General features: G+C 42.9%; 2 protein-coding genes across 3 annotated transcripts in view; one reads left to right on the top strand and one right to left on the bottom strand.

Annotated features, from left to right (window-relative positions):
- BRD3 (bromodomain containing 3) overlaps nucleotides 1-7,109 on the top strand; it is a 62,746-nt gene extending 55,637 nt beyond the window's left edge. Inside the window, exons 10-12 of one of the 2 annotated variants that reach the window (XM_075015184.1) lie at nucleotides 2,063-2,355; nucleotides 4,755-4,913; nucleotides 6,875-7,109. In XM_075015184.1, the coding sequence (XP_074871285.1) occupies nucleotides 2,063-2,355; nucleotides 4,755-4,913; nucleotides 6,875-6,990 (568 nt within the window). In that variant the 3' untranslated portion in view covers nucleotides 6,991-7,109. The remainder of the gene's footprint in view (nucleotides 1-2,062; nucleotides 2,356-4,754; nucleotides 4,914-6,874) is intronic. The other variant, XM_075015185.1, reaches the window with a different exon arrangement.
- An 8,980-nt stretch (nucleotides 7,110-16,089) lies between these two features.
- BRD3OS (BRD3 opposite strand) lies at nucleotides 16,090-20,888 on the bottom strand. Its single transcript, XM_075015370.1, has 2 exons — nucleotides 20,805-20,888; nucleotides 16,090-20,151 (listed from the first exon to the last, which is right to left on the bottom strand). The coding sequence occupies exon 2, from the start codon at nucleotides 19,233-19,235 to the stop codon at nucleotides 18,966-18,968; it is 270 nt and encodes an 89-aa protein (XP_074871471.1). The 5' UTR covers nucleotides 19,236-20,151; nucleotides 20,805-20,888; the 3' UTR covers nucleotides 16,090-18,965.
- Between the last annotated feature and the right edge of the window lie 6,514 nt (nucleotides 20,889-27,402).

Below are 27,402 nucleotides of genomic sequence, written 5' to 3'. Positions count from 1 at the left end.
ACTATCTGGCTGGACCCATATGTACAAGAAGTAGGGATGTGGGGGGTGCTGGCACCCCCAAGTTTTCCACCTGGTGTCCCTGCTTCCAGGGGCTGGCCCTGCCAGCCCTATGTGCCAGTCTCCAGGTGGCCCCACTGAAGTTCCACCAGCTCCACTGGCTTTGACATGCCACGGATTCTGCCGCCTGCTGTCCCTGTGGGCTCTCTGGCTCGCCTTCCCCAGAGGACAGGCCACAGGCCCTGGAGGCTGCTTTGCCACTCTGAGTCCTGCTGCCAGCCCAGGGCTCTGCAGCTGCCTCCAGCGGTTGTTAAAGTTGCCAACTTTCCTTGATCGGACAGACTGGACACCATTTGCAGCAGTCGTATCAGGTCCATCTAGTCTGATAGAGTTGGCAACCCTAGATGCGACCCCACCCTGGAGTGGGGAGGGGCACAAACAGATGCCTGTGGGAGTACAGCTCAGGTCCCCCTACCCTAAAAATAATTCCAGTGCTGTGTCCCTGAGGCACTTGGTCCCATTCTGAAGAAGAGAGGTATTGAAATAGTCCAAAAGAAAAAGCCTGAATACCTCCACAGCCTACAAAAGGGTCAGGCCACCATAATCTCGCGCAAGGTAAAGGCCAGTAGCCCTGGGAGAAGGGCATCTGAGCTCCTTACAGCCTTTGTCCAAACAGTCCGGGCTAAGTCCTGGGTCTCCCACAAGAAAAGTATGGAAAAAGCTGGTCCCTCTGTTTTCCTCAGGGAGCTTAGGCGGCTTTTGTTCTTGAGGAGGGGCCCCAGCAGACATCCCTGAGGGGCAGGGGGCTCTAGGTCTGTCTGTTCCTGAATGCTTTCCAGCCTGCACCAGGCCCCTCTCTTTTTGAGGACCTGCCCTTCTCCAGGACTGGCAAGCCTTAGGGTGTAGTACGGTGTGGCTGACTGAGCCTAGACAAGTTATTTACCCTCTTATTGACTGCGGCAGTGCTGTCACAGTCAGTAATAACAGCCCACATACCAGTCAGAATGTGTCAGCAATTATAATAATAATATATGGAGATACTTATCCCACAGAACTGGAAGGGACCTCAGGAGTATAGTCCAGTCCCCTGCCCTCTTAGCCAGACCAAGCACCATTCCCCCTGACTTTTTTTTTTTTTTTTTTTTAATCTGTTTGCCCCAGATCCCTAAAAGACCTCCTCAAGGATTGAGCTCAAACACTGGGTTTAGCAGGTCAATGCTCAAACCACTGAGCTCTCCCTCCCCCTTGCTTTCTAGAGGTGGGAAGTTAAGCCACAAAAAGCATCCCTATTCAGGCAGGTACTTAAGTGCATCAGTCATACTGATGTTGCTGGGCCTTGAACCAGGGCCATACTTTCCCATACACAGCCCCATAGGGCACCTGAAAATAGGGGGTACCACTGGGTCTTAATGTCCATCTACCCGCCTGCCTCTTCCCATCCCTGTTCTGTGGCTCTGCTTCCTCCAGGGGGGATGTAGTTCACTTAAAAGCAGAAAAGCTGCCAAAGCCTTTAGCAGAGCCTGGGAAAAAGCCATTAAACAGGCATTTGCCAATCCCAGGTATAAACTGTCAGTTTCTGAATTTACTGTGTTAGTCGACTGGAGCTTAGTTTAAAATTTGTTTTAAACATATTTCATTAGTGCATTGTGGAAGCTTATAAAAATTACATTTCTAAATGATTGTCATTCCTCCCATGCCGCCATTGCGCGTAGGGGAACCAGTTCTGTGTAGAGCCCCATAAATTGTCAGAACAACACTTTCTTGAACACAGGCTTAACTGCTCTGCTGGATTGAAGCCAAAACCAGGGGCATCCTTCAATGTTAGGGATTGATGATCATCAGTGTTCCCCCTAAGCTGAGTACTTGGGTGGCCGCCCAGATGTTGAACTGCATGTGTTTTCGGTTAGTGGTGCACATTCATACATAACTTCATGCACATAAAATTTATTCCACCCACGAGCGCAAAACCTTAGAGGGAACCCTGGTGATCAGGCCTGTTAGTACAAGGGGAGAAGAAATTAACATGCTACACCACCCACCGTGTTTGTGCTTTCAAACCCCCCAGGCAGCCTAAAAAAGGAGGCAAGCAGGTGTCTGCGCCCTACGATTCGGAGGAGGAGGAGGAGGGCTTGCCCATGACCTACGATGAGAAGCGGCAGCTCAGCTTGGACATCAACCGTCTGCCAGGAGAAAAGCTGGGCCGGGTGGTGCACATCATCCAGTCACGGGAACCTTCCCTCAGGGACTCCAACCCCGATGAAATAGAAATAGATTTTGAAACCTTGAAGCCCACCACTTTACGAGAACTGGAGAGATATGTCAAGTCTTGTTTACAGAAAAAACAAAGGAAACCGTTTTGTAAGTTACCTCACGACTCATGAGCTCTTCATCAACCCCCCTGTGTGGGAGGCAAGGGGTCGCTCATTAGGACTCTCTCCTGATCAAACTCTGTTTCCAAGTATTGATTACTTGTTGGCAATCTGATGGTGATTTATTTTAAAGGCCTCTTTCCCTGAATGGAAATGTCCCAGGCCCTCCTTCTCCTTCCTGCCCTCCTGAAAATCCTATTCCATGGAAGGCTGAAAGTTCCAAGGTCCCCTCCCTGTGAGGGATTTCTTGTTGTTTAGATTATGATAGCATCTAGAAAGCATTACTAAAATCCAGGCCGCCTTGTGCTAGGTGCTGTGCTTACACCTGGCAGGATATGTTCCCGGTTGTGAAGAACACCTATATGTCTAAATAGACAAGAGAGACAAACAGTGGGTGGGATGAAGTGTCTTGTCCAGTCACATGCACCGTCCATAGCAGAGCCAGGAATTGAGCCGTAATATCCTTATCGGCACAAACGGCCTTCCTGGATGGGTGGTCTCTGCTCCAGGAGCAGAGATTCAAACAGCAGATAATTGTGCAGTGGATCATATTTTGCTGCCATGTGATCTCCAGCAAGCCCTAAGCAAACTTATTTTTTTTTTCTGAGACCTTGTTGGTTCTTTTTTTGCTTTTTAATGTACAGTAGAACCTCATACGAAACTGACCTATCAGTCACACATTTAGGCTACATCTACGTTACAGTGATCTTTCAAAAGAAGTCCTTCAGGAAGATCTCTTCCCAAAGAACTTCTTCCGAAAGAGTGCGTCCACACACAAAAAAGCAGATAAAAGAGTGATCTGCTCTTTCAAAAGACAGCGTCCACACAGCCCCTGCTCTTTCAAAAGAATGGGCCAGGAATCAAAAAATCAGGTGCCGTGAAGACTGCTCTTTTGGGGGAAAAAAAGGCTCCGCGGTGTGTCTACACATTTTCTTTCAAAAGAAGCTTTTGAAAGAAGGGGCTCTTCCTGAAATGGAAGTGGAAGGGCTCTTTTGAAAGGAGCGCCACATTCTTTCGATTTTATTTCGAAAGAACGCTTTTTGCATGTAGACACTGCTGCATATTTTAAAAGAGCCCTTTCTTTCTAAACACATTTCAAAAGAACTTCCTCGTGTAAACATGGCCATAATGTGGAATGGAAGTATGCAATGAGGCAGCAGCAGAGAAAGACACCCACACGCCCACAAAATGCAAATGCAGTACAATACTGTGTTAGATGTTAACTACTAAAAACTCGAGGGAATGCAGCATTTGTCTTCTGCAAAGTAAAATGTCAACACTGAACAAAGTCAGTGCTCAGTTGCACACTTTTGAAAGGACAAAGCTCAAGTTCTTTTCAGAGTTCAGAACGTTTCCAAGTTATGAACAACCTCCATTCATGAGGTGAGGGTCTGCCATGTCAGCTTGCCTCTGACTAAATCCCTGTATGGCTGGAATAATTCAGTGTCTCTCCAAAATGGGAGAGCATTTTATTTTTGCAGCCAAAGCCTGTGGCAACATGAAAAACCCCAGAGAATCACCAGTGCAAGTATTTGCATGCCCCGCACTGTCATTTGCATGCCCTGCACTAATGAACAGGGCTTTGTCCAAACTGCAGTGACACTGTAGACAGTGCAATATAAATTTTTCTGCCATGTTCTGCTTACTACAGTGTTTAGCTTTCAGATGGTTCTCTGTGTCAGTTTTTGGTTTATCATTCCTTTTAAATAATGCACAGGAATTTTAGCTATTTCATTCCAGGATCAAGCCAATGTGTTATCTGTCTTGTTTCTGATCATGGCCAACACGTGATGTGCAGTGGTGAAAAGTGTACATTACTGTGCTGTGGGGGGGAATATTTCTTCCTCACCTCAGCTAGCACTAATTTGTGATGGGAAGCAGGATGATTGCTGATACCTCTTAACATTTTAATCCTAGCTAATGCAAATACATTCTTGACACCTGCAATTTTTGCCTGCATCCTTTGCAAATCTTGTTTTTAAGCAACAAAACAGCTGAATTCTTGCATGAAAAAATCTAGCTCTTGATGGCAAATGCCTGTTTCTGACAACCTTTAATGGGACACTTTGTTTTACAGGGCAGAAACTCATGTAACAATTCTTTAATTACAATGTAACTATTGACCATATAAGTGGCTGGTAAGTAACCTGTAACTACAAGGTTATTACATGGATATTTCTATTTTCTAAAATATTTTCAAAGATATCTTTAAAAAAAATCATGTAAACGTTGATTGTTATAGACTGCGATTTTGCGTGTTGTCCTCTGTAGGGAAGTGTAATTGCTGTGTGGTCACTGATCTTAGCAGTGTAACTACAGAGCAGTTGCATAAATTTTTGTGCCCTGTAAAATAGTGATGTCCGCTCTTTTTTCCCCCCAACCATGCAGTCTCAGAAACTGTGCGTTCCTCCTCCACAGCTGCAAGTGGGAAAAAGCAAGCAGCAAAATCGAAAGAAGAGTTAGCTCAGGAAAAGAAGAAAGAGTTAGAAAAACGGTTACAGGATGTCAGCGGGCAGCTAAACAACAACAAGAAACCTGCAAAAAAAGGTAATTGGCCACACTTCATTGGCTACATGTCCTGAAGTTTCACTTCTGAATAGTGCCTGGGCCAAGTAAATTACTCTATAGAGACAGAGAGTCAGTCAATATGCACAGCTAAGTTTCGACTGACTCATGTACTTAAAAAAAAATACAGGAGATGTCACGCAATTCTTATTACCAGTCGCTATTAACTTGGGTGTGTCTTCATGAGCAAGTGGCATCAGTTTAACTTTTGGTACAATTTTAAAGTTATTTAGTTAAAGCAGATGGCAAAGTTTGTGTGCACAGTCTGATTTCAATTTAAACCAAGTTGATTCTGGTTTAATGCATGACAGTTGGAAAATGTTTCTGTTGGTGCTGCACAGCTACACATGCCTTGCTGCATATAACAAAATTTATTCTGCCCAGGGATGGAAAAAATTAGAGGGAACCCTTGTGTTGAGTACAGACCAGTCTTAAATCAGTGAGTACACATACAGCACCACTTCACTGGCTTTCTCTTGCTACCCATGCTGTCACGGTTACACTACTAGTTATAATTAGAATAGTTGGTGAGAGTTACAGTGAGTACGTCTAGGGAAATGAAACTCCTTGCTCAGAGTTTAGATGTAGCCTAAGTTAAACTGGTGCAGCTTTCCCATGTAGACAAAACCTTAGATTGAACAGCAGCCTCCAAGTTTTGACCTTGACCAGAGTGAGGTAGAACCTTTGTATCAATAATACGAGAGAACTTTTTTTGTCCTACTGGAAGATTTTACCAACAAAGATTATTCTTAATTTCCTGGGTTGACTCTCCAAGGAAGCACAGAATGCAGAATTTGTGGGGAAATGCCTGAGTATTCCTAGTAGAATCCACAGGCGGAATTCTCCTCTCAGCTGTACTGGTGTGGACCTTTTAACAGCCAACTGGAACCCAGCTGGTAAAAGTTGCCCAGCCCCTCGCTGTGTCAGTAATTCCCATTCTGGAATCTGTGCTCACTGGCTTCAGGTGCCACACACTGAGTGTGGCTTGAGGGTGGTTGTGCCATTCAGTTTAAACCAACCAGATTCATGTTTTAGGTCAGGGCTGTGCAAAGTGGGGTGGAGGGCAGCACGATTGGCTGCTGGGTCTCAGGGTCATCCGTCTCATTAACTGTTGAAATCTGTGACTGGTTTTATGCCTGTGTATTCGGATTTATATACCGATTAATAAAGACTTTACATTCCACATATTTATTTTCTTACCCGTGCTGAAAGGGTTTTATTTTTCCATATGAACATAACTGACATGTCCATTGGTTTGGATTACATTAGACAGGTTGGCAGAGAGGGCTGCCAATTGTAGGGTCAAAAAGAGGAGCCTGATTTAAAAAGCTGCTCACTCCTTTTCTATGTTATCGTGGGTTGTGGGGTTTTTTTCTTTTCCCACTGACTGTTTGTTACAGGTTGCACTTCCTAAAACCGGCATACTCTGGCATGGCAAAACCTCCTGGACCAGAGAGCCAGGGCAAGAGAGAAAGCCAAAGCCACCGTCCTAGCAGCCTCACATGGGGCCGGGTTGCTGGCACCTCCTGGCAGCCGTGCAGGGTGCTGGAGCACCAGCATGCACCAGACCCAGGGCACCAGTGGCAATGGCAAGCTGTGGTTGGAGGGTTGGGTAGTGGCAGCTGGAGGGCCAGTGGCAGGACCCAGGGGTGCGTTAACCACCACTACTTGGCAAAATCCCTTGTTCGGGATCACCCCAGTCCCGAGGGTGCTGGACCAAGGACATGCACCCTGTATTAGAATAACTGGCCCACTCCAAAGCTTGCTGTCTGGGCCGTTTCACTTTAAGGCCTTCTCCAGTTTTCCAGAGGTTTTGAATGTTGCCCCAGCTATCAGATTGTACCATAACAACCCATAGACTACTTATCGCAGCGTACGTAGGGAGCTATATGAATAGTTCAGCGAGCTTGCAAATATATGACACACAACCTATTTCCCTCCAGAAAAGTCTGGCTCTGCTCCCTCTGGAGGTCCTTCCCGTCTCAGCAGCAGCAGCTCCTCAGAATCTGGAAGCAGCAGCTCAAGTGGATCCAGTTCAGACAGCAGCGATTCAGAATAAACTACAGACTCTTACAGAAAAGAAAAGAAAAAAAAAAAAAGGACAACATACACACCAATACTCTGCAGTGTCCCCTTTTACGGTTCCAGTTACCATACTGCTCTTGTTCCACGGTGGTCAGGATTTTATCTTTTGTCTTTTTTTTTTTTTTTTTTTTTAAATTCAGTGTTATAAAAGGCATCTTCCACGATTTTCTTCTCTGCTTTTAATAGGTCAAAGATCTTTTTATGCGTGACTAGACTCTATGATAAGTAGATCACTTTGCATAAAGTCTCTCTAAATTGTTTTAACTGAAGATGATTGCTTGGACATGACAAGAATTTTGAACTCTTCACAAGAGATCCATAGAAAAATCAGCAAGGTGTAGTATACAGGGTTTTTTTTGGATTTTTTTTTTTTTTCCAAGCTCCCTTTTAATACACCCAACCTGGCTCACTGCGAGGCAAGGAAAAAAAATTAAAAAGAAATCTCTGTAAAATGGTACTGTATCTGAAAGATGTTAGCTTTTGAACTAGTTGGTGTATTTGTATTAGTATTCTTAACCTCCAAGTCTACAGTGTGATGAAAGTGTCAGATGCTATCATCTTTTTGCATAAAAAAAAACAAAAACAAAACTAAATCTCATGTACTGTGGATTGTTAAAATGTATCTTTTTTTTTTTTGTTTTGGTAGAGGCATAGGCTCCTATTCAGGAAGGTACTTAAGCATGTGCTTAATTTTAAGCAGGTAAGCATTGATCAGAGTCTCTCTTACCTACACACACACAGAATGTTGACTTTTTGTTGAAAAAATAAAACGTGTTCAGTCTTTCAACCAAAACCAGCATTTTTTCAGGAAAACACACTTTGTTTCCCTGAAAACCCAATTTCCCATAAAAAAAGAATTCAACCAACCGTAATAAGCCAGGCCTAGCGACGTCAAGATCACCAACATGACGTGCTTTAAGTACCTTCCCAAATCAGAGGCTTAGGCTGGGTTTGAGCCAAGGCACTGAGGGGTAGGGGAGAGGTGTTGAATGTTGGGGTTTTTTTTTTTTCCTATCTTTTGTATCAGCAAGGAGCTCTGAGGGGGGAACGCTACTTTGGTGTCTCGCAGGGTGCAGGTTTCCAAACACTGAAACTTTTACCTCAAAAAAAAAAAAAAAAAAAAAAAAAAAAAAAAAGTAGGGGGAGGGGGAAGAAAAACAGGAAAAAAAACAAACTTTTTTTGTAAGGCTCAGCAATTTTCTATGAGATTCCAGCCTAATGTTTCAACCTGCACTGCTGCAACACACACTCTGTTGTCACTGTCCCTAATTTCATGTGTGTATATATAAATACTTTATTTATTAACACCATTGGTTGTCTGAAACATTAAGAAAACTGCATTATGAAGAACAGCAAAAATGCAGAAGTTTTTTTTTAAAATGGTTTGAACCAGTCTAAAAAAAAAAATCTGAGACCTTATTTAAATATATTGGACTTTTTACCTACAGGTGCTACAGTCCATTATTTCTTGTGTCGGTGCTCTCTCATGTTTTGTGTATTCAATTTTCTATTGTTTTGTTTCTTCCTTTCTCTCTTTCTTCTTTTTGTACAGGATTTGGAGACTTTCAGACTTAGATGACTTCCAGCAGCAGCATGATTTTATTTTATTGTATTTGTAATTTTTTCACAGATCTTTCTGTGTTTGCATTCTTTTTTTTTTTTTAAAACCAGTTTTAGGAAAACCCCAGTCTTATAATATACACTTTGTAACCCGAGGGGCAGAAATGTATAGTAAGTTGAATTATTTTTTTTTAACTTTTTATTGTAAAGAAAAAAATATACAGAGTTTAACTGAAGTTATGCTTGTCCCTGTCCCAACCTCCAATTCGCTGAGGTTACCTCATTGCCTCTAACATGGGAAGGCTTGATATTTGCCATGCTGAGTCCCATATTAGCAGATTGCTAAGAGCCTTGGGGCTGCATCTTCTTGTCACAAAGTGAAGCAAGTTGCAGCTGTACTCATTTTATAATACAGCGGGGTGGCCCATGAGGACTGCAAATCCCAGCATGCAATGTTCCCAGCAAGCTTAGCTTCTGCAGACTTGGAAAGGAAATATTGCATCCTGGGACAAGTGGTCCCAGTGAGTTACACCTCATTTTGAAACATGAGCGTGGCTTGCAATTGGGGCATCTTTGCCAAAAATTTTCATTTTGGTGCAAAAGCTCCTGCATGCAATATCAGTTGTCCCTCATTTAATTCCCATGTAACCACATTTTATAGGAGTCAGAGTCTAGACTATCGAGAGATTGAATAGGTGACTTACCCTTGCATCCGTTTACAAACGACACTATTGTAAATGTCAGTCAGCAGTTTAGGAAAGACAGTGAGGTAGTCATACATGGCTCTAATGCAGTGTACCTGTTTTTAAATTACAAAATAATAATGGAGCCTGATTTTGTAAGAAACAGAATGCCTCCTCTAGAGTCCTGAAGAGCTGCCAGTCACTTTAAAATCAATGGATGGTCAGCCTTCCTACAGGAGGTGTTCAGTTTTGCAGGATTGGGCCCTACACAGTTGAAAGGAATTGATGAACTAGGGTTTCCTGTATCTCACTGACTTAGGGTTACCATATAAAAAAGACAACCCTGAGAGGGAGTGTATCTGTATCAGTATCTACCAACTCACGTTGTATTAATGTGCTATAGTGTATATATAGACATTAATATGTGAGTTGGTAGATACTGATACATTCTCTCTCAGGGGCATCCTCTTTTTTGAAAGGTCAAATATGATAACCCTAAATTAACAATTTTCCTTTTCCTTTAAACTCAGTTTAATTTTAATATGGATATTTTTTTAAGCACTGCCCTTCCCCCATCCCACAGATCCTTAGTAATATATTTCATCACAGTAACTTTTAAAAATGTAATGCACATCTAATTAGAGCTTACGGGGCAATTGTTTTCAAGGGTGGATTTATGTTTTTGCTTTGTGTTCTGTTACAACCTTTAATAAGTATAAAAGGAAACTGCGGACTATTTGCTTTTAAATAAATATGAGCAACTTGGTGTCAATCTGGGAAAAACTCCTGAGAAACATGCTGTTTCTTTCACACTGTCATCCTCCCTCACATATATCTGGGTTACTGCTATTAAATTAATAAGAAATTCATTCATGGACGTAGTCATTGGTGGGTGATTTTATGCAAGCTGATGATCTGCCCCAGAGTGTTTTACGTCAACTAAATTTAAAAGAACGTCGATAGTTTGTAAGAAAATGAATCAAAAAAAGCCCACTGCAGAGAGGAGAATTTGCATGTCGCTACTCAAAAGCATCAGTCTGACCTTTTAAGAGCTTTATGAAATAATCACAGATTAACGTCAGGTTTACACTAGCAGGTAAAACTGATTTTAGATATGCAAATCCCACTGCATGAATTGTGTAGCTGGAGTCAACTTATCTAAAATCGATTTTTTTTCCCCACCGTCTGCACAACGGGAGGTGAATGGGAAAAACTTTCCCTTTGACTTCCCTTACTCCTAACGAGGGGCAGGAGGTAAATTTGCTTTAGTGCATCCCTAGTAGGCACACTAAATCTAACTCCAGAAGATCAGTCAATCTTCCCTGTAGTGAAGACCTACCCTAAGCTTGTTTCTTGTCACATCGTAGAGAGCTGAGGGACATGAGCCTTCCCAAGATCAGGCCCTTGTTCACCTGGAAAACAAATGTGTTGATTCAAACTTTGTCAGTCAATAGATACAGCCAAAACAAAGCAAATTCAGTTTTTTATTGTTGTGATTTTAAGCTTTCCTCTCAACAGGGTTTGAAATTGTAGACATGATTCCCATTCAAAATGTAAAAATGCATATAACCAGTTGCTACTTTTTTTACATGCACACATGCACATTAAAGTAGTACTTGGATTGTGGTCTCTTTCCATGTTTTTTTTTTAGTTGGAGGAATCCAATTACAGTTACCCAAACTGATTTTCTCTCTACTTTTGGGACTCTTATCCCTGTTTTTAATTTGTTTCCTTTTGTTTTTGAAATGATGCTTTTTTAAAACTGGGGTTGGAGTTAGGGGTTGGGGCATGACAAAAAAAAATTTAGTAATGGATTTTAAAATACACAGTCTAAACACAGGCAATTAGCATTCTGGTGCAATCGAGGGCAAGCTATGAGTTACAGATTAACACAAGGCAGGAAGAGATTATAACACTAGCAGCATTATCATGCTTGTTTTAATGATGACACGTTTTTAAAAAATGGTATTTACATATCTTTTCTAAAAAAAAAAAAAATCATTTTTAAAAAATAAAACAACCCACCAGCTAAGATTTGACACAGGCCTTTTAGAGCTTATATACCCCAATAACTGGCATAACAATTCCAAAACAATTTGTTTTATGTTTTTGTTTTGTTTTTCCTTTTTTTAATATTTAAAAAAAGTTACTTTTCTGTATGACGGTAAATTTGCATGCACATAACTTTTTCTTAAGACTTTTTAGTGCCATTTCTAGTATATTCCTGTAAATGTCAGTTACTGAAGAATGAGTCAATGTAACTAGTTTTAGCTTGTTTATTGCAAATGCTGGCCTCGACACAACAGATTTAAAAAGAAAAGTTAGAAAGTAATCTTTGATGTTACTGATAATCATGGACCCCTCTCCTGGGGCGTTTGTTTTGTTTTCATAATAAAAAGAAAAAAGTGCCTGCGTGTGTTAAGTTTTATACATTGCTTGCGTCCTTCCTGTTCCCCACTCTCCAGTGTGGTTGAAGTCACACATGGTCCTGATTCAGCAAAGCACTAACTTGTACTGCCAAACCTCAGAAATCAGGAATTGGGACCCTCAGACTCACGGAACTGGCTTAAAAAAATCACAAGAGTTTTTAAAAATAATCTTGCATTTGTTTTCTTTGGCCTCTGGGTTTTGTGCCCTTTTCAAGTTCCATATTCTCATCATTTCAAGAGTTTCTCAAATGAAAATTGAGATCCTCAGAATCACATGACTCCAGATGCTGGGGCATTAAGTAAACCCTCAGATGTCATAAGACTCATGATGAAGTTGAGATTGAAAATATTGACTCTACCCGCTGAAGTTTAAGCATGTACTTTAACTTCATTCCTATTCAGCAAAGCACTTAAATTAGGCCCATGGGTAACTTCAAACCCATGCATAAGTCCCAATATACTTGGTGTTTTGTTGAACAAGGATGTGCATCAGGCTTTGTTGACACACACACATAAGAGGTATCACTTGAAATAAGTATGGTCAAAGTGGTATAATTCCCCCTCGTGTGGGCACAGTCATATGGGTATAAATGTGCTCATACTAGTATGGCTTTTCTTGTTACAAGCAATTCTGTACCAGTAAAAGGGATCTTTATCCCAGTTTAGCTGCATCTGTAGCTGGAGTTGTAGTGCATAACTGTATGGGTTAAAATAAAACAAAAAACCCATTCCACTAACCAACAGTTATACTCAGTGGTGGGTTTTTTTCTGTTTGTTTTTTCTTTTGTTTTTGATACTCAGCTGGCTCCCTGCCCCCTTTCCCCACCAGGGTCCCCAGGGCTGGATCTGCTGGTGGGGCTCTGCATCTCTGCCGGCTCCTAGCCTTGGGGCTGCCAGAGTTCCCCCATATTGGTTCCCACAGCTGGGGCTGCCAGCAGAGCTCCATATTCCAGCTGGCTCCCAGATGCTTGGCTGGCAGGGTCTCTCTGCCACCCGGCTGGGGCTGCCAAGATGCTGGGACAGCGTACCGGCACAGCGAAAGCACTGGTTATACTGGTACAAAAAACTTCTAGACCAGGCCTCCAGTGCACTCCCGACTCTGAGTCATAATGCGGGAGTGATCAACAATATTGCTTACATGGTTTCCCTAACTAATGTGTATGGGATTTACTTTTCAGCAATTATCCTGCTTTAAGCTCCACTTCTGCAACTGTATTCATGTGGCTGGACCTTGCCACTGAAATCTGCAGGGTCCTGTATGGAGTGTGGAGGTATTTGTGGGACTAGAGTCATAGGTAAGCTACAGCATGAGTCTTTAAGGTAATCTGAAAAGGATCGGGAGGGAAAGGGAATGGGTTTGTGCCCCTTTTAATGGTGTAAAAAGAAGGCCTGGAAGGTGCTAGATTGGTTTGGCTTGGATGCTTTTGTATTAGAAATTCAGGTCTCATCTGCCTTGTTTTTCTGGAAGACTCTATGGACAGCTGGAGAACTAGGGGGAGATCACATCGTGGTCACTAAGGACACGAAAACTGATTTACTGAGAAAGGAAGTGATTTTTATTCAGATGACTTAACATCTGGGTTTTTGTTGAGTGCTCTTAACTCAGATGGACAAATCTCTTGGTTAAACATTCAACACCTCCCAAGTCCCTTGATTTAGGACTCAAAAAGCTCTCAATATGTTTCTCCAGAGCTTCCAGAGACCTCCAGAAAAAACAGGGAAGACATAGTCTACCTGATACTTGCACGGCTGCCCTTTGCGCTCTACAAGGGATGGTCCTGGCCACACTGAAGTCACCAGTCTAACGCCCATTGATTCCAGTTTGGGCTTCATCCTAGACGCATCACCACTTGGATTCCAGCTGTCACCTGCGCAGGTTTGTAAGTGGTAGTCTGCAGTCTCTCCTTCCCAGCTGCCTGCTTGCCTCCACTAGCTAGCTTGGCGTGACTAATTCATTCTGAGTTACATTAAAGTGGCATCCTTGCTGCCAAGAAAAAAAAGGGGAGGAGGGATGGATGGGTTTTTAAGAGCAAGGTTGCTAACACACATTAGCTATCTTGACCTCCATCTATACGGCCAACTTACCTCAAAATAATAGCAATTATTTCAAAATAACTTTGGCAGCATCTAAATGATGCACACACTATTTTGAAATAAAATTGAAATACCGGGTGCATTATTCTAATTCCAGTACACCTCATGCCATGAGGAATAATGCCTATTTCAAAATAGGTCATAATGGGCTCCAATGGGACTATTTTGAAGTAGTGCTATGGACCTGGATATGCTATTTCAAAATTGCTGGATGTTATTTTGAAATGCATTTTGTGTGGTTGTATTACTTCTACATAAGATATTTCAAAATAGCCATTTTGGAATATCTTATTTCAGACTAGTGCTGCCACATAGACTTACCCTTGCTGTAAAATCCCAGTTAAAACGGTTTTTATGGGGGCGAGATCAGAGTTCTTTTCCCCTCCTATGGCTGACCCTTGCTAGCTACAGAACCATAACAACTATAGCATGTAAGACGCAGACAAAGTTCCACCACACTGGGAAGGCACAAAACTCACGTGGTGCATCTACACTTGCATTCCTCTTACGAAAGAGGTGTGCAAATGAGGGAAATCAAAAATGCAAGTGAGGTGCATATTTGGCACCTCATTTGCATATTCTTATTTTGAAAGAGCTTCCTTTGAAAGAAGAAAACCAGTGTAGACGGTGCTCTTTCGAAAGTAAACCCCATCTTCGAAAGAATCCTTCCCTTTATTTAATGGGAAGAAGGATTTTTTTGAAGATGGGGTTTACTTTCGAAAGAGCACCGTCTACACTGGTTTTCTCCTTTCGAAAGAAGCCCTTTTGAAATAATATGCAAATGAGGTGCCAAATATGCACCTCACTTGCATTTTTATTTTCCTCATTTGCACACCTCTTTCAAAAGAGGAATGCAAGTGTAGATGCACCAACAGTGTCTACACACACACAATGTTGATACCTGAGCTACACTGGAACACACAAGCCATTGGATTGTCAGAAAGCACCTTATCCACTTTGCTACTGCACCTCAAGGTGGCCAAGCAAGAAGCTCAAGTAGGAATAGAGATGTTATTTTACCTCTGCTGTGACTATTGCTGGACACTGTGTCCAGATTTGTTGTCCACAATTCAAGGAGAAGGTTGATGGATTGGAGTGGGTTCAGAGAAGAGCCATGAACTATTTAGCTTAGCAAAAAGAAGATTAAAGGGAGACTTGACCACAGCCTGTAAGTACCAAGATGGGAAATAAAAATTTCCTTTCAACTTAGCAGAGAAAGATAGAACATGATCCAATGGCTGGAAGTTAAGGCTAGAGAAATGCAGAGTACAAAAATGTAATGAAGAGGGAAAGTAACTGTCAGAACAACACACATACACAGGTCATCGTGTATTCCATCGCTGGGAGTGGGGCCTGGCAGTTGTGCCTAGTTGTAGGACCTGGAGTTCATGGTCAGTCTTAGAGTGATTGGCCATGTGTCAGAAACAGGGTCAAGAATCGGCGTTGAAACTGCCTGTGGTGAGGCACAGCGGGGTCCCAGGCAGAAGTGGGTCTGGGAACAAGCAGGAGCCATCATAACGAATGCTTCGAGCAGCCAGCACCTTGCTGCTGCTCTTAAAAGCAAGTGTGCTCACCCCCGCAACCAACTGGGCAGTTTGGTCAATGAGGGGACTCCACTGGGGCCCAGCTGCACTCATTAGACTGCCTGAAGGTTTAGCCAGTAGAAGGTTTAGCCAGTAGGGGTGAGCAAGCTTGCTCGGGGTCCTTTCTGGGCATAACTCAAGACTGGATGTTCTTCTGGATCTGAACAATCTGCTCTAGGAATTATCTGGGAAGTTCTCTGGTCTGTGTTGTACAGGAGGTCACACCAGATGATCACAGTGGTCCCTCTTGGCCTGGAATCTACAAAAAGGTGAGAAATATATGGCTCCCAATCAACTAAGTGGCTTCGCTGTAACATCTTCATTGTAGCCCTTCATGAAATGAGAAGCAGCGATAGCTCTCCATGTCCCTTCTCAGGCTCCACAGGAAGAATTTGCAAAGCCTTGGGCTGTTGAACCAGGCATCAAAGCTGAGCAGCTGTGCAACATCACTGTCATGGAGACACCAGCCTCAGCCACAACTCGCTAATCTCAGGTAAACTGAACTGCAGGCCTCTGTTCTGCAAAACTCACCTGTATGCTAAGGAATAGGTGGCAATAGGTCTCCTGCTAGTTAAGACAATCCCTAACTGGATGTGTCTGCATAAATCCAGAGATGCACCATACCTTTCCTTAGTCAGTATGTTGAGGTGTAATACAAATAATGATCAGATATGTTAAGGCGGTTAATATGGACAAGAAAAAACAGCTGGTACAGAGGACGCATTCAAACTGTTTTAATTTACACCCAGACAATAAACGCACTTACAATGCACGTGTCAACAACGCATAGCTGACGACAGAAACTCAGTTCAGGGTAGTACCAACAAATCCACCAAGACTTCTGGAAATGCATTAATACTAAATGATGTGAAATAAACAATCACATTTAGAGGGATGTGCAGAAAAGCAAACAATACAATGGCCCGTTAGTGCCATGCAAAGCCTAATTCTGTAGACAAGCGTAACACAAGAATAGTCCTGAGGAGACCACAGTGTTGTGTGTGACATGAAGCCTATACATAAGAGCTGGCAGAGTCCGGGCCCAAGTTAAACTTTCTGAACATACAGTACTTTGTGATACACACCAGTAGTGGTAGGCGTCCTTTGATCCCGAGGGATCATGGGTTTGCTACACAGCATGCCGGCACTTCGCCATTGCTGGGGGGGAGAATTTGCCTAATGAAGTACTGCATATCCATCGCAGCACTTCATTAGTAATCTCCCATCACGCTGATTACTGTGCCCCCTTCGAAGCTGGAGGCAAGTGTAGACATAGCCCATGACATCTAAGGGCTTGCTGCTGCCCTACTAGCTCACACCTCCATATACACAGTGGAGGAGTGATGGCAGACAGAACTGGCACCTGGTCAGCAGTGCTCATTACCAGAAGTAGAAGTCCCTTTTTTAAAAATCCTTTAACCTGGGGTGGGCAAATACCAGATTGCGAGCTCCATCTGGTCCACCTGGGGTTAGCCCACCTCTATAGTTACCTGTGCCTCTGCAAGTATCAGGCAAATGCAGCTCTCATTGGCCACGGCTCATCATTTGCAGCCAATGGGAGTGTCAGGAAGCAATGTCCTGGTCCATGCTACTTCCCATCACTCCCATTGGCCATGAAAGGGTGATCCTCGTTCAACAAGAGCTGCGATCACCTGATTCCTGCGGAGGTGCAGGTAAGTATAGTGGTGGCAATCCATCAGGGACTAATTCTGATGGGCTGCCACTTCTTTATTGCCTACCCCAGTCTTCAACGTTAACAGCTGTAAAAATAATCTATGGACATGAATTCTAAAACATTAATTTCAATTAAATGAGGGATGCTGTTTGTCAAAAATGAAATAAAAAAATCCTTCCTAGGTTATTTATAATGGAGACTCCCATTATTTTTGTTTGAAATAACAATTGCATAAATCTAATTAACTGCTGCATGCATTAGGGTTTAATTATACAGAAAACATATACAAGAAAATCCCTTTTGCAGCTGATCCTATGGCTGTGTCACTCCTGTTTTATTTAAGACATTTTTTTCCTTTCCACCCTTACCAAAAGATGTGTGTGCTCATTAACAAAAGCTTTCTTCATTATTACTCTCTTACTATCCAATGAGTCATTCAGATATCCTTTTTGAACTATGTATGATCCATTCAGCTGTTGTTTAAGCAGAGTATTATTCATACAGGCTTCATATTGACTTCACAGAATGAGGCCTTCAGACAGTTACTTCTGTGATACTGAACTGTAACATCATAGAGAAACAACTGATGCTTTGCAGTGGGCAAAGCCTTCATATTCCTCTCTCAGCTTGATCTTTCTAAGGGTATGTCGTACTGTAGGTTTGACGCGATGCGATCGATCCACCAGAGTTCGATTTTGCTACATCAGTGAAGATGTGGTATACTCTATCTCTCTGAGTTCATCTGTCAATCCTGGTACTCCATGCTGCTGTGAGGAGTAGGAGACATTGACTCAAGTCCGAAGACTCCCTGATCTAGACCAGGGAACAAAGTTAATCCTGAGATGTTGATTCTAACTATGCTAAGGGCATGGCTAGAATTGTGAATCTGGGATTAACTTTGATCCCTAGTTTAGCTGAGGCCTAAGGCCCTCTTCATTCAGCACTTCCTTCCCTATTCTGCTCACTATTATAAATTATTCAGTTTTACTGCCAGATCATGAATTGAGATTGAAAGAAATCTTTTATAGGGAAAGTATAAAAAAGGGGCAAGAAAGGTCCAAAGTGAAGGTTTTGTGTATTTTTGCCAAACAATCTTATTAAAACATCCTAAAGAATGATTTCAAATGAAAACAGTTTGGACTGTAACATTCCCTTGTTGCATTTGCAAGGGCGCCATTGCAGAATTTTGCTGGTGTCTGACTGGCAAGTGAAATTGACTAGGCTACTTTCATCATTCAGTCCCAGTGAAATATGAAATATCAATAAGTGCCATAAACGGTGAAAAATTTAAACTTCAAACATCCTTTCAGTTTTATTAATCTTCTCAGGGCTAGTCCACACGTACAGGTTGTACTGCTTTAATGATTGTGGTTTAGTTAAAATGATACAACCACCATGGTTTTATGACACTTTTGTATTGGTATAAACTTGCTTATGCCAAAACAGCTATTCCTGTAAGGAAAGGGGAATAAGCTGTACAGATATGACAGTTTTTTACCAATATGTACGTCCACATTAGGGACTATACTTATATAACAAATCATACCTGTAACTGAAACAGTTTCATTGGTACCCAATCAGTGTGTAGATCCAGCATAAAGCATTTAGACACACGAGGATAGTAATGTGTGGGTTGGGTTTTTTTTTTTTAGCCTCATTTAATATTTAGCCTGATTTAATATGTAACATTTTGCCTTTTTTCTCTAGTAAGATATCCCCAGTCTTCATCTTTTCATGCCATATTGAACATTGGTAGGTTGATCCCAATTATCAGCAGTGATGGAAAACAATGTAACCAAACCTCCCAAAAATATCAATGATGACTTTTGAATAAAAATGTTGTTGAGAACTTGCCTGCAGCACAGCGCAGATTCTTTCATGCATTTGTCTGATGTGCACAGATTTCTGACACTAAGCCACTAAAATCACATAATAATGCAAAACTTGGATTGCCCAGTGTCTTTGGAGACATCCAGTTTGTTTTTGTCCCGTACCAGGATGGCTTCATTACCATACTGCGAGTACCACATACTTCGGCTTCTACTCAAGTAAGTACCAGGCGGGGCAGATTCCAACTTCTGCTGTTGCTGCTGCCAGATGAGCAATGAGGTGTCTCTGTAACGAAGTCTGGCATAGCTCTCAGATAAGGCTTTTTCAGCTAGTGGTACCCGGCCATTCATTACTTTACTGGTCATTTGCACTAGAATGAGACTGGAGGCTAAATATGTTTCAGACCAGCTCTCAAGCGCTGTAGGGGATCCATTGACTTGATTGGGCCTCCACAGGTATAAGTAAGAGTACAATGCCTTTCATGTCAAAGAAACAGGAACAGCAATCTCTTTGAGCTGTCACACTAGTGAGGTTCATAACATAAAGGCTACATGCATCACATTCTGAGGATGCTTTTGATTTATGTATGTTACAGCACCACATGTAACTTGTGCTTACTCTTAGTGTAATAAATCAGGACTTCTAAAGGATTTGTTGTGTATCGTTGATGCCCTGTCATTTTGCAAAGACATAATGTGCACAAAGCCCATTTGCTACTTCAAGTCTATGGAGAAACAGCTTCAACTACGTGAAACAGAGACCTTAGGGCTGGGTCAGCAAAATCCAGACTTCTTAAACAGCAGAGATTTTAATGAAACATGGTGAAACAAAAGAGATCTAAGAGTTCAAGATGGTCCAGACTTGTGCCCATTTCACTGATTGTGCCTGGTTTCTTTACAGTTTAAAACAGATTTAGTGGTAGGCATGTGCAGGAGTCATTTCATTAAAAAGCACCAGGCACCAGATCTTCCTGGATCTAATCAGTGCCATGTATATGAAGGATATTGATTAAGTTATCTCTTGCCCTCCAGTTCCCAAAGATGTATTTGCCAGTTATAATTAAGATTATTCAATGTAAACGCAGCAAGTGTTACAGTTTGGCCTGGGGTATGATTGGGAAAGTCTCAGTGAAACAGACGTGTGCCGTGTCAATACCTTGTTGTAGGTGGGTGGGCAGTACAGGTCTTCAGAAGCTGATTCATAGGCTTTTCCTGCTCATAGCCAAACGGCCTGTCATGAGACGCCACCCTCCTGTCGCTTGATCTGTGCTGCAGCTTCAGCCTAGAGTGACGCAAAGAACGAGGATGCTCACAGCCCCGCATGCCCTCCCAGCCAGAGCAAAGAAACCTCGGCACTGGGTTCCAGGGCTCTGGGTCCAAGCAGGTACCTCGGCTTGAGAGGCGTACGAGCCTCCCTCACTTGCGCTCCCACGCTGGTATTTTAGGAATGCGAATGATGAATTGGGAAAGCCTCAGTGAAACAGACGTGGCTGGCGGGACAGGCCGCGTCGATCCCCTGTGGGGTGGGGGGGCTGATACGAGCTTTCGGAAGCTGATTCATGAGCCCGTCCCCCGACTGTCTTAGCCCCTGAGCGCCGATCTTCGCTTTCGACCCCCACCCGCGAGTGATGGGGTGACAACCTGGATAGCCGCCACCCGTCGCTGCGGGGGAGACGGGTCCCCCAACCCCCCTTAGTCACTGCGGGGGGGGGGTCAACCCCCCTAGTCCTCCTCAGTCACCCCCAACGCCCCCAGTCACGGCCGGGGGAGCGACACCCCAGTTTCCCCCCGCAGTGACGGGGGGTCAATACCCCCATCCCTCCCGCTCACTGCCGGGGGGTAATACCCGCACCCCCCCAGTCACTGCTGAGGGGTTGATAACGCTGCCCCCCTAGTTACTGCTCGGGGGGGCGGGACCCTGCACCCCCGTGTCACCTCTGGGGGGGGCGGTACCCCGACTCCTCTCCCCCTTCCGCTCTCCGGCCTCGGCTTCCCTCGTCGCCACGACACCGCCACGGCTGCGAGTTCCGAGCGCACCGATGGGCAGGGGAGACGCAACGAGCGCCGAGCAATCCACCCCCCGGGCTCTGCGTCTCTGCCGGGGCTTTAAAAACTTCCAGTTTTTGTCTGAAGTTTTATTTTATGTTGTTTTACTTTATTTTTTGCCGTGCTGCGCTGCGCTGCGCTGAGATAAACTATGCTAAGCTAAGACAGCCGGTTGCGTTCTTTCCCTGTGCCTCGGGCTCGGGAGAACAATTAACACCTGGTACATACTCGATGAGCGGGCGGACTGTAGCTTGAAGAATGGCTTGTGGGAGTTTATAGCCGGATAAATATACACACTGTGGGTGTCAGGGGATGTCTAGGGACTGGATGAAGAAAAACCTAAAGGATACCAGAGCAGAGTTAAGTGTATTTTGGAAAAGCCGGTATGAAATTGACACATGAACGCTTATTTACCCACCTGTACGAACTGCCAGTGTAAATAGTTTTCTACCCTCTCTGCGTTTTTTCGTTTCCATATTTTGAAACGTTTAGGTTTTTCTTAGCTGTTATGTTTTTTGGCAAACATAGGAGAAACTTTATCTGGTGGTTACCTATTTTTCTTTCTGCTAATAAAGCTACATTTCAGCTCTCACAATTTTCACCTCTGATGGGCTAGAATATCATTGATCATTTTTGTAAATATGTGATGCATTAAATTCTTATGCAAATAGTATATTAGTATTCACACTGTGGGGACCTAATGATTTTGCCAGCTCCTTCCCCTTCTCATGTGGCTTTCACATGCTTATTAAAAAATAACACATTATTTCCATCGAATAGAATACAGGTTGAATCTCTCTATTCTGGATCTCTCATAGCCAGCAAACTCCATAATCCAACATAATTTTAGTTAGCTGGACTACCACTTATCATGGGTGTGGCCAAGTTTCCCATAGTCCCATAAAATTTGCTTCCAGCCACCAGTCCTGGCTCTCAGTGTTCTGTGCTGTTATTTAGCTGTAATTTGCTCCTAAATGTCTCCTAAGAGCCCAGTAAGAAGTGGAAGTGTTGATAATCCTGCTAGAAAATATTGACCTACCCTTGTCCAACAAATTCTCCCCTCCAGCACTGGTTAGGTTCTGAGAATGTCAGATTATAGAGGTTCAGCCAATACATGACTTCTCTACTCTCCCCGCTTGAATCCGAAAGTGTTGATCCAAAAAAAAAAGGGAATGAGTTGTTGGCACGGGAAACGTTATTATATTCTGATCTCATAGAGACATCGTTTTGTAAATGAATGCTTATTGATGTTCTCATAAGGTTCAATATTGAATTTAGCATTGTTAGTGAATCCTCCTTAATTTTCAGTATTGTTTTGTTAATGAGATCCTGTTCATGTTCTATACGACCGAATAACTCTACCTTCCTGTAATTTACTTTTTGTTAATAATCTATTGGTACTTGACCTCCTGCTCAACAGGGAATTACCAGAGCGGAATGGCATAAGACCAGTAAGAATTCAGTTTGAGCTGGGGGAGTGGATAAAGGAATTATGAGAAACTCTCCCCTGGTTTGTTGGGAGGGGGTGAACAAAGGAGAAGAGAGGTATAAGTATTGCTCACTGCTTGTTGCAAGGTGTGCAGGCTTTGAGGAGAGATCCCCCTGCACCTTACTTGGCATGCCAAATAAAGATTCTTCTTCCACTCTCGGTGTGTTATTGGGCCAGCGTTGCATACCGGGCACGAACTGCCACTGTGCCACCTTAAGAAGGAGGCAACAGAGTGAACATACAAAAATGTTACCATTGAAATATTCTGACATTGCTTGTGAAATCAGGTCTGTGCCTTCTACCAGCATGGAAGAGAAAACCGATTGACTCACACTCTAGTGTGTGGGAGTGTGAGAGCAGAGTGCGGACTCAGTGGATCCAGATTTATTTATTTTTTGGCATTGTCAGAGTCTCTCAAGCTTCTCCAGAAGTCTACTGGTGATGTCATCATCAAGCCTACAGCAACGCTTGGTAACTGAAATGATTACATTACCCCATTAAGAGCAACAAAAAGAATTGAACACTGCTGGCTTCCAAAAGCCAGCTGCTCTCTCAGGCTACTTGATCCTGCCTGCAAAGCCCTCTTTGAATCCCTGCATTGTCTGTTCTTTCCAGATAAATGCTTTAGAACAGCCATAGGTATTACAAAGGCAGCCCCCTTGCCAGCAAATGCCTGACTCCCACTCTCAAAAGGAAATGATTACATCTTTCAATTTGTTACAGGGCATCTCTTTTTCTTTCCCTATAAATGACTTTTAGCATCTCCGTTCTCCTGGTTTGTTACACTATACTATTACAACACTATGCAGCCTAGTCTACTCAAGCCCTGAAGGCCACAGCATGCAGTCCAGCTTCAGTTCATTTACTCTCTGGTCAGAAGGCTGAGTGCTGTGGAGGAAAGGTAGGTATCAAAATGACAGGGATCATGACAAAGAGGTAATGGTATTGGAAATGACTAGAGGAACAGTGGTTCCTCTGGGACTTGGAATTGATAAAAAACTAGTAATTATGTAGCTTCTCCTCCAGGGGTTGGACTATGGGATGGGGACCAGAGGCTAAAAGTAGCTATTCTCAGGGTGTGACCTAGGAAATTAGGTCAAATTTGGTAAGGTTGATTTTTGAGCACTCAGTTTTACAAAGTAGAAGGTGCATGTCCACGCTGGCGCATAAAGTCGACAGAGTGTGTCCCAATTAGCACTGCCAGCTTTGACTTGGTCAGCAATGCACGGTGGGAACCTATCTCTCTGTTCTAGCTGCTCCATTGCATTGTGGGTTTCTGTCCCAGTGTGTGATGGCACAAAAATGCACCACAGGTGATTGTGTGTGTTCCATGAATTAATGCAGGGAAAGGGTTAACCCTTAGAGGGCCCTCTCTATGTGGGGGGCCGCCAGGTAAGCCATTGAGAGGAAGAGAAATTCTTTTGAAGTGAGAACAATTGCAGTGGTGAGGGGTTTTTGTGTAGGTCTGGGACTGGAGCAAGGAAAGACCAGAAGTGCTTGAATGAATTCAATAAATCTCTTGGCTGTCTCATAATCAGTGCATAGATGTGTAAGTAGCAAGGAAATGTTCAGTTAGATGTGCTCAGGTTATGTTTATCCTAGAACTGAGACTTCTCAGGTTGGTTAATGATTTGTTTCTTTCCCCTGTACTCTGTAACTTCTAAGCTGAATCCCAGGGAAGTAATTCTCTGTGCTGCAATCGGAATGTTTTGAGTTGTTTTATTACATCAAGAAACTAAGTATGCTTTAGTTATTTTCTTGGTATTTTGCCCATCTCTCATTTTGTGAATAAATTATTTTTTTAAGGCAATGATTTGATTCCTGTGTCCTAGAGAAGGGTCTGTGTATATTCATGCCTTAGACTGAAGGGTCATCTATCAGATTACAGCTCTTTGTTTCCAAGATCTCTCCTTAGGGAAGGTTAATAGTTTGGGATTTACTCCACAGGAAGACATCCCAAATGTGCCTTCCTGGGTTAAAAGGTTTTTTCTCACTTGGGTGGTGGCAGTCTACCAATCCAGGGTCATCAAATCTATGACACTGGGGAGCTTTTTCAAGCAGTGCTTGTAGAGGCAAGGTATTTTTAATGTTTTTATGGGCCCCCATTTTCTGGACTCGGAGTGGGGAAGCAGCCCTGAACTCTCAAGTTGTGCCGCCCTCTCACAGATGTCCATTCTCCAGCGGGGTGGGTCTTGGGCAAGGTTCTCCCACGTGTCAACACTGATGCTGCACTTTTTCACGTGTGTCTTCACCATGTCCTTATACTGCTTCCGCTGGCCTCCAATTCAGAAAATGGAATCTGTTTTGGAATGTGCTGATCAGACGTCTGAACCAAGTGACCAGTCCAATGAGGTTGTTGATGGATGATAATGGCTTCAATGCTGTTCATGTTCATCTCTTCCAGGACGCTAGCGTTCCTGTGCCTATCCTCCCATGAGATATTTAGGATTCTCCTGAGGCAGCGTTGATAATATTGTTGAAGTGCCTTCAGATGATGTTTGTATGTTGTCCAGATTTCACATGCATACAGTAGCACTGGGACAACCGCTGCACTGTATACAGGGAGCTTTGTCTTGGGATAGATGTTCCTGTTCACAAAAACCCTTTGTCTCAGATGGGCGAAAGCAGCGCTTGCACAACTCAGACAGTGCGGGACTTCTGCATCAATGTTGACCTTAGTGGAAAGATGACTTCCAAAGTATAGGAAGTGCTCCGCAGTTCTCCATCGACTTCAACAGAAGGTGCGTGAAATTGTCCTGTTGGTGAAGGTTAGTGGAGCAACTTGGTCGTTTTGATGTTCATTGTGAGACCAAGAGTCTCATATGCTTCAGCGAAAGCACTTAAGATGGCCCCTAACACTGGAACCAAATGAATCTCCATTAGCTTTAGCAGTATAATGGTTATGATAAATCAGTGCACTTCCAGTTCCATCCAGAAGATGGCAGTGCTAATACATGGATATATACCAGTTCACAAGCACCTCCATCTAATCCAGGAGTGAGCAAACTTTTTACACCAGGCTCCACTTTTCTTCCAATTAGCAGGGCCCCCCAACCTGGCTAATGTAATCCAAACCGATTGAAATTTTAGTTGTGTTCCTATGGGGGGGAACCCCAAACTTTCTGCAAGTGTAAGAAAATAAGCCTGTAGAATGTAAACATTTATTAATGGGTATATAAATGTGAATACACAGACATAAAAACAGTCACAGATTTCAACATTTTTAATGAGATGGATGAGCCTAAGACCCAGCAGCTGATCATGCGGCACCCCCTTACAAAATTTCATGCCCCCTGAGATGGTCTGCCCCCCACTTTGCAAGCTCCTCTAGTCTATCACATTTAGGGGTTCTTTAGAGGCACTCCCACTGTATCTAAATGTTTTGCAGTTAAGTAACATAGTATGGTCTTCAGTGGACTTTGTGGGGTCTTTTAGCTATGGGAGGCTCTCATAGTTATCGTCTGAAAGGCCTGATAATCTTAAAGGACAGCTTTGTGTAGAGCCCTTCAAACCCATGGATATCTCCTTTATATCCTTGGGCATCCATGGACGTGGCTTTCCATGGCTCATTTTTGAAGATACAGATACAAATTTTGTATCTCAAATTCTGCAAATTTGCGGCTATCTGCTTTGTGTTGGCCGGTATCCACATCTGTGGCTGTGGATGCAGATATCTGCCAATCGTTTTTGTAGCTGTGGATGTGGGTTGGATTTGCTCCGGTCTCTAGCTTTGTGTTCTAAGACCCAGGTTTAAAATACTCCCTGAAATAATTTGGTCAAGCTGCAGCAGAGCCACTTCTACTCTTCTATTGTTGCAAGGTGGAATGCTTTTCTCTGCGTACATCTCTGCCAAAGGAGAGTTGTTAAAGAACCTCTGCAATGACTGGTGACTGGATGTAATCCATCTGATGAAGTGGGTTTTACCAATGAGAGCTCATGACCTATAAATTTGTTAGTCTCGAAGCGCATTTCTATACTACAGAGTTCTCCAGTTATTCTGGAATTATTATTCCAAAATAAGTTATTCTGGAATTAAATTTCCACATTACTGGGAAGACGCAAAATTAGCAAAACGTATTTCAAAATTGCATGTCTTCACACACTAAGAACCTATTTGGCATTAGAGCCCCCTGGAAACACTCTACTGCTATGTCTACACAACAGCTTTATTTTGGAATATCTTATTTGGAAATAGCCCCTGTTTGTACAGCTGCTATTCCAAATATCAGAATAGGTGCTATTCCTCATAGAATGATGTTTACAAAATTCAAAATAAGCTGTCTGCTATTTGGTTTTGCTGCGTAGATGCTCGCAAAGTTATTTAGAAATAGCGGCCTTTATTCCAAAATAATTTTGATGTGTAGATACACCCTGTGGTGCCGCAGAACTGCTTGAACACTCATGCATCTGATGAAGCAGGTCTTTGCCCACGAAAGCTTATGCTCCAAAATATCTGTTAGTCTATAAGGTGCCACAAGACTTTTTGTTGTTCTCGAAGCTACAGACTAACACAGCTACCTCTCTGATACAGAACTGCTTGTTATTTGTGGGCTGCATTATATATATATCAACACTTTCTCTCCAGTAGAGGGCAGCAGATGAGCAGCTGTGCGTGAAACCTCTACAGACCCTTGGCTCAGTGACAAATTTAATGCTATCACTCCCAACAATGGCAATAGGAAAAAGGAAAGAAAAAAGATCTATCTCAGAGTTGAACCCACTACTGTATAATTTATAAAGGCCGCTTCTCAGCTAAGGTACATGCAAACAGCATGTGCATTTCTCTGGTGCTTTCCTTGAAATATTTTGTCTATTTCAAAAACATCCATATAATTCTAAAGTAGTGGCAAAGTTTATGGCCAATATGTGGGTTTTTGTTTGTTTGCCTTAAAGGAGTTTAGTAGTTATCAAAATACCTCTGCTAGCAGCCATTTTTATTGTTGCAGAGATAGCTGAGAAACTAGCTCTGGGCTGCACCATGTGTACAACGGCTTGCTT

Source organism: Carettochelys insculpta, chromosome 21, assembly GCF_033958435.1.
Source record: "Carettochelys insculpta isolate YL-2023 chromosome 21, ASM3395843v1, whole genome shotgun sequence".
NCBI lineage: Eukaryota > Metazoa > Chordata > Testudines > Carettochelyidae > Carettochelys > Carettochelys insculpta.
This window is presented reverse-complemented; position numbering and strand designations above follow the sequence as displayed.

What these genes read in the sequence shown, in the direction of transcription:
- BRD3OS (XM_075015370.1), bottom strand. Translation starts at nt 19,235, where the DNA reads ATGACCAGTAAAGTAATGAATGGCCGGGTACCACTAGCTGAAAAAGCC.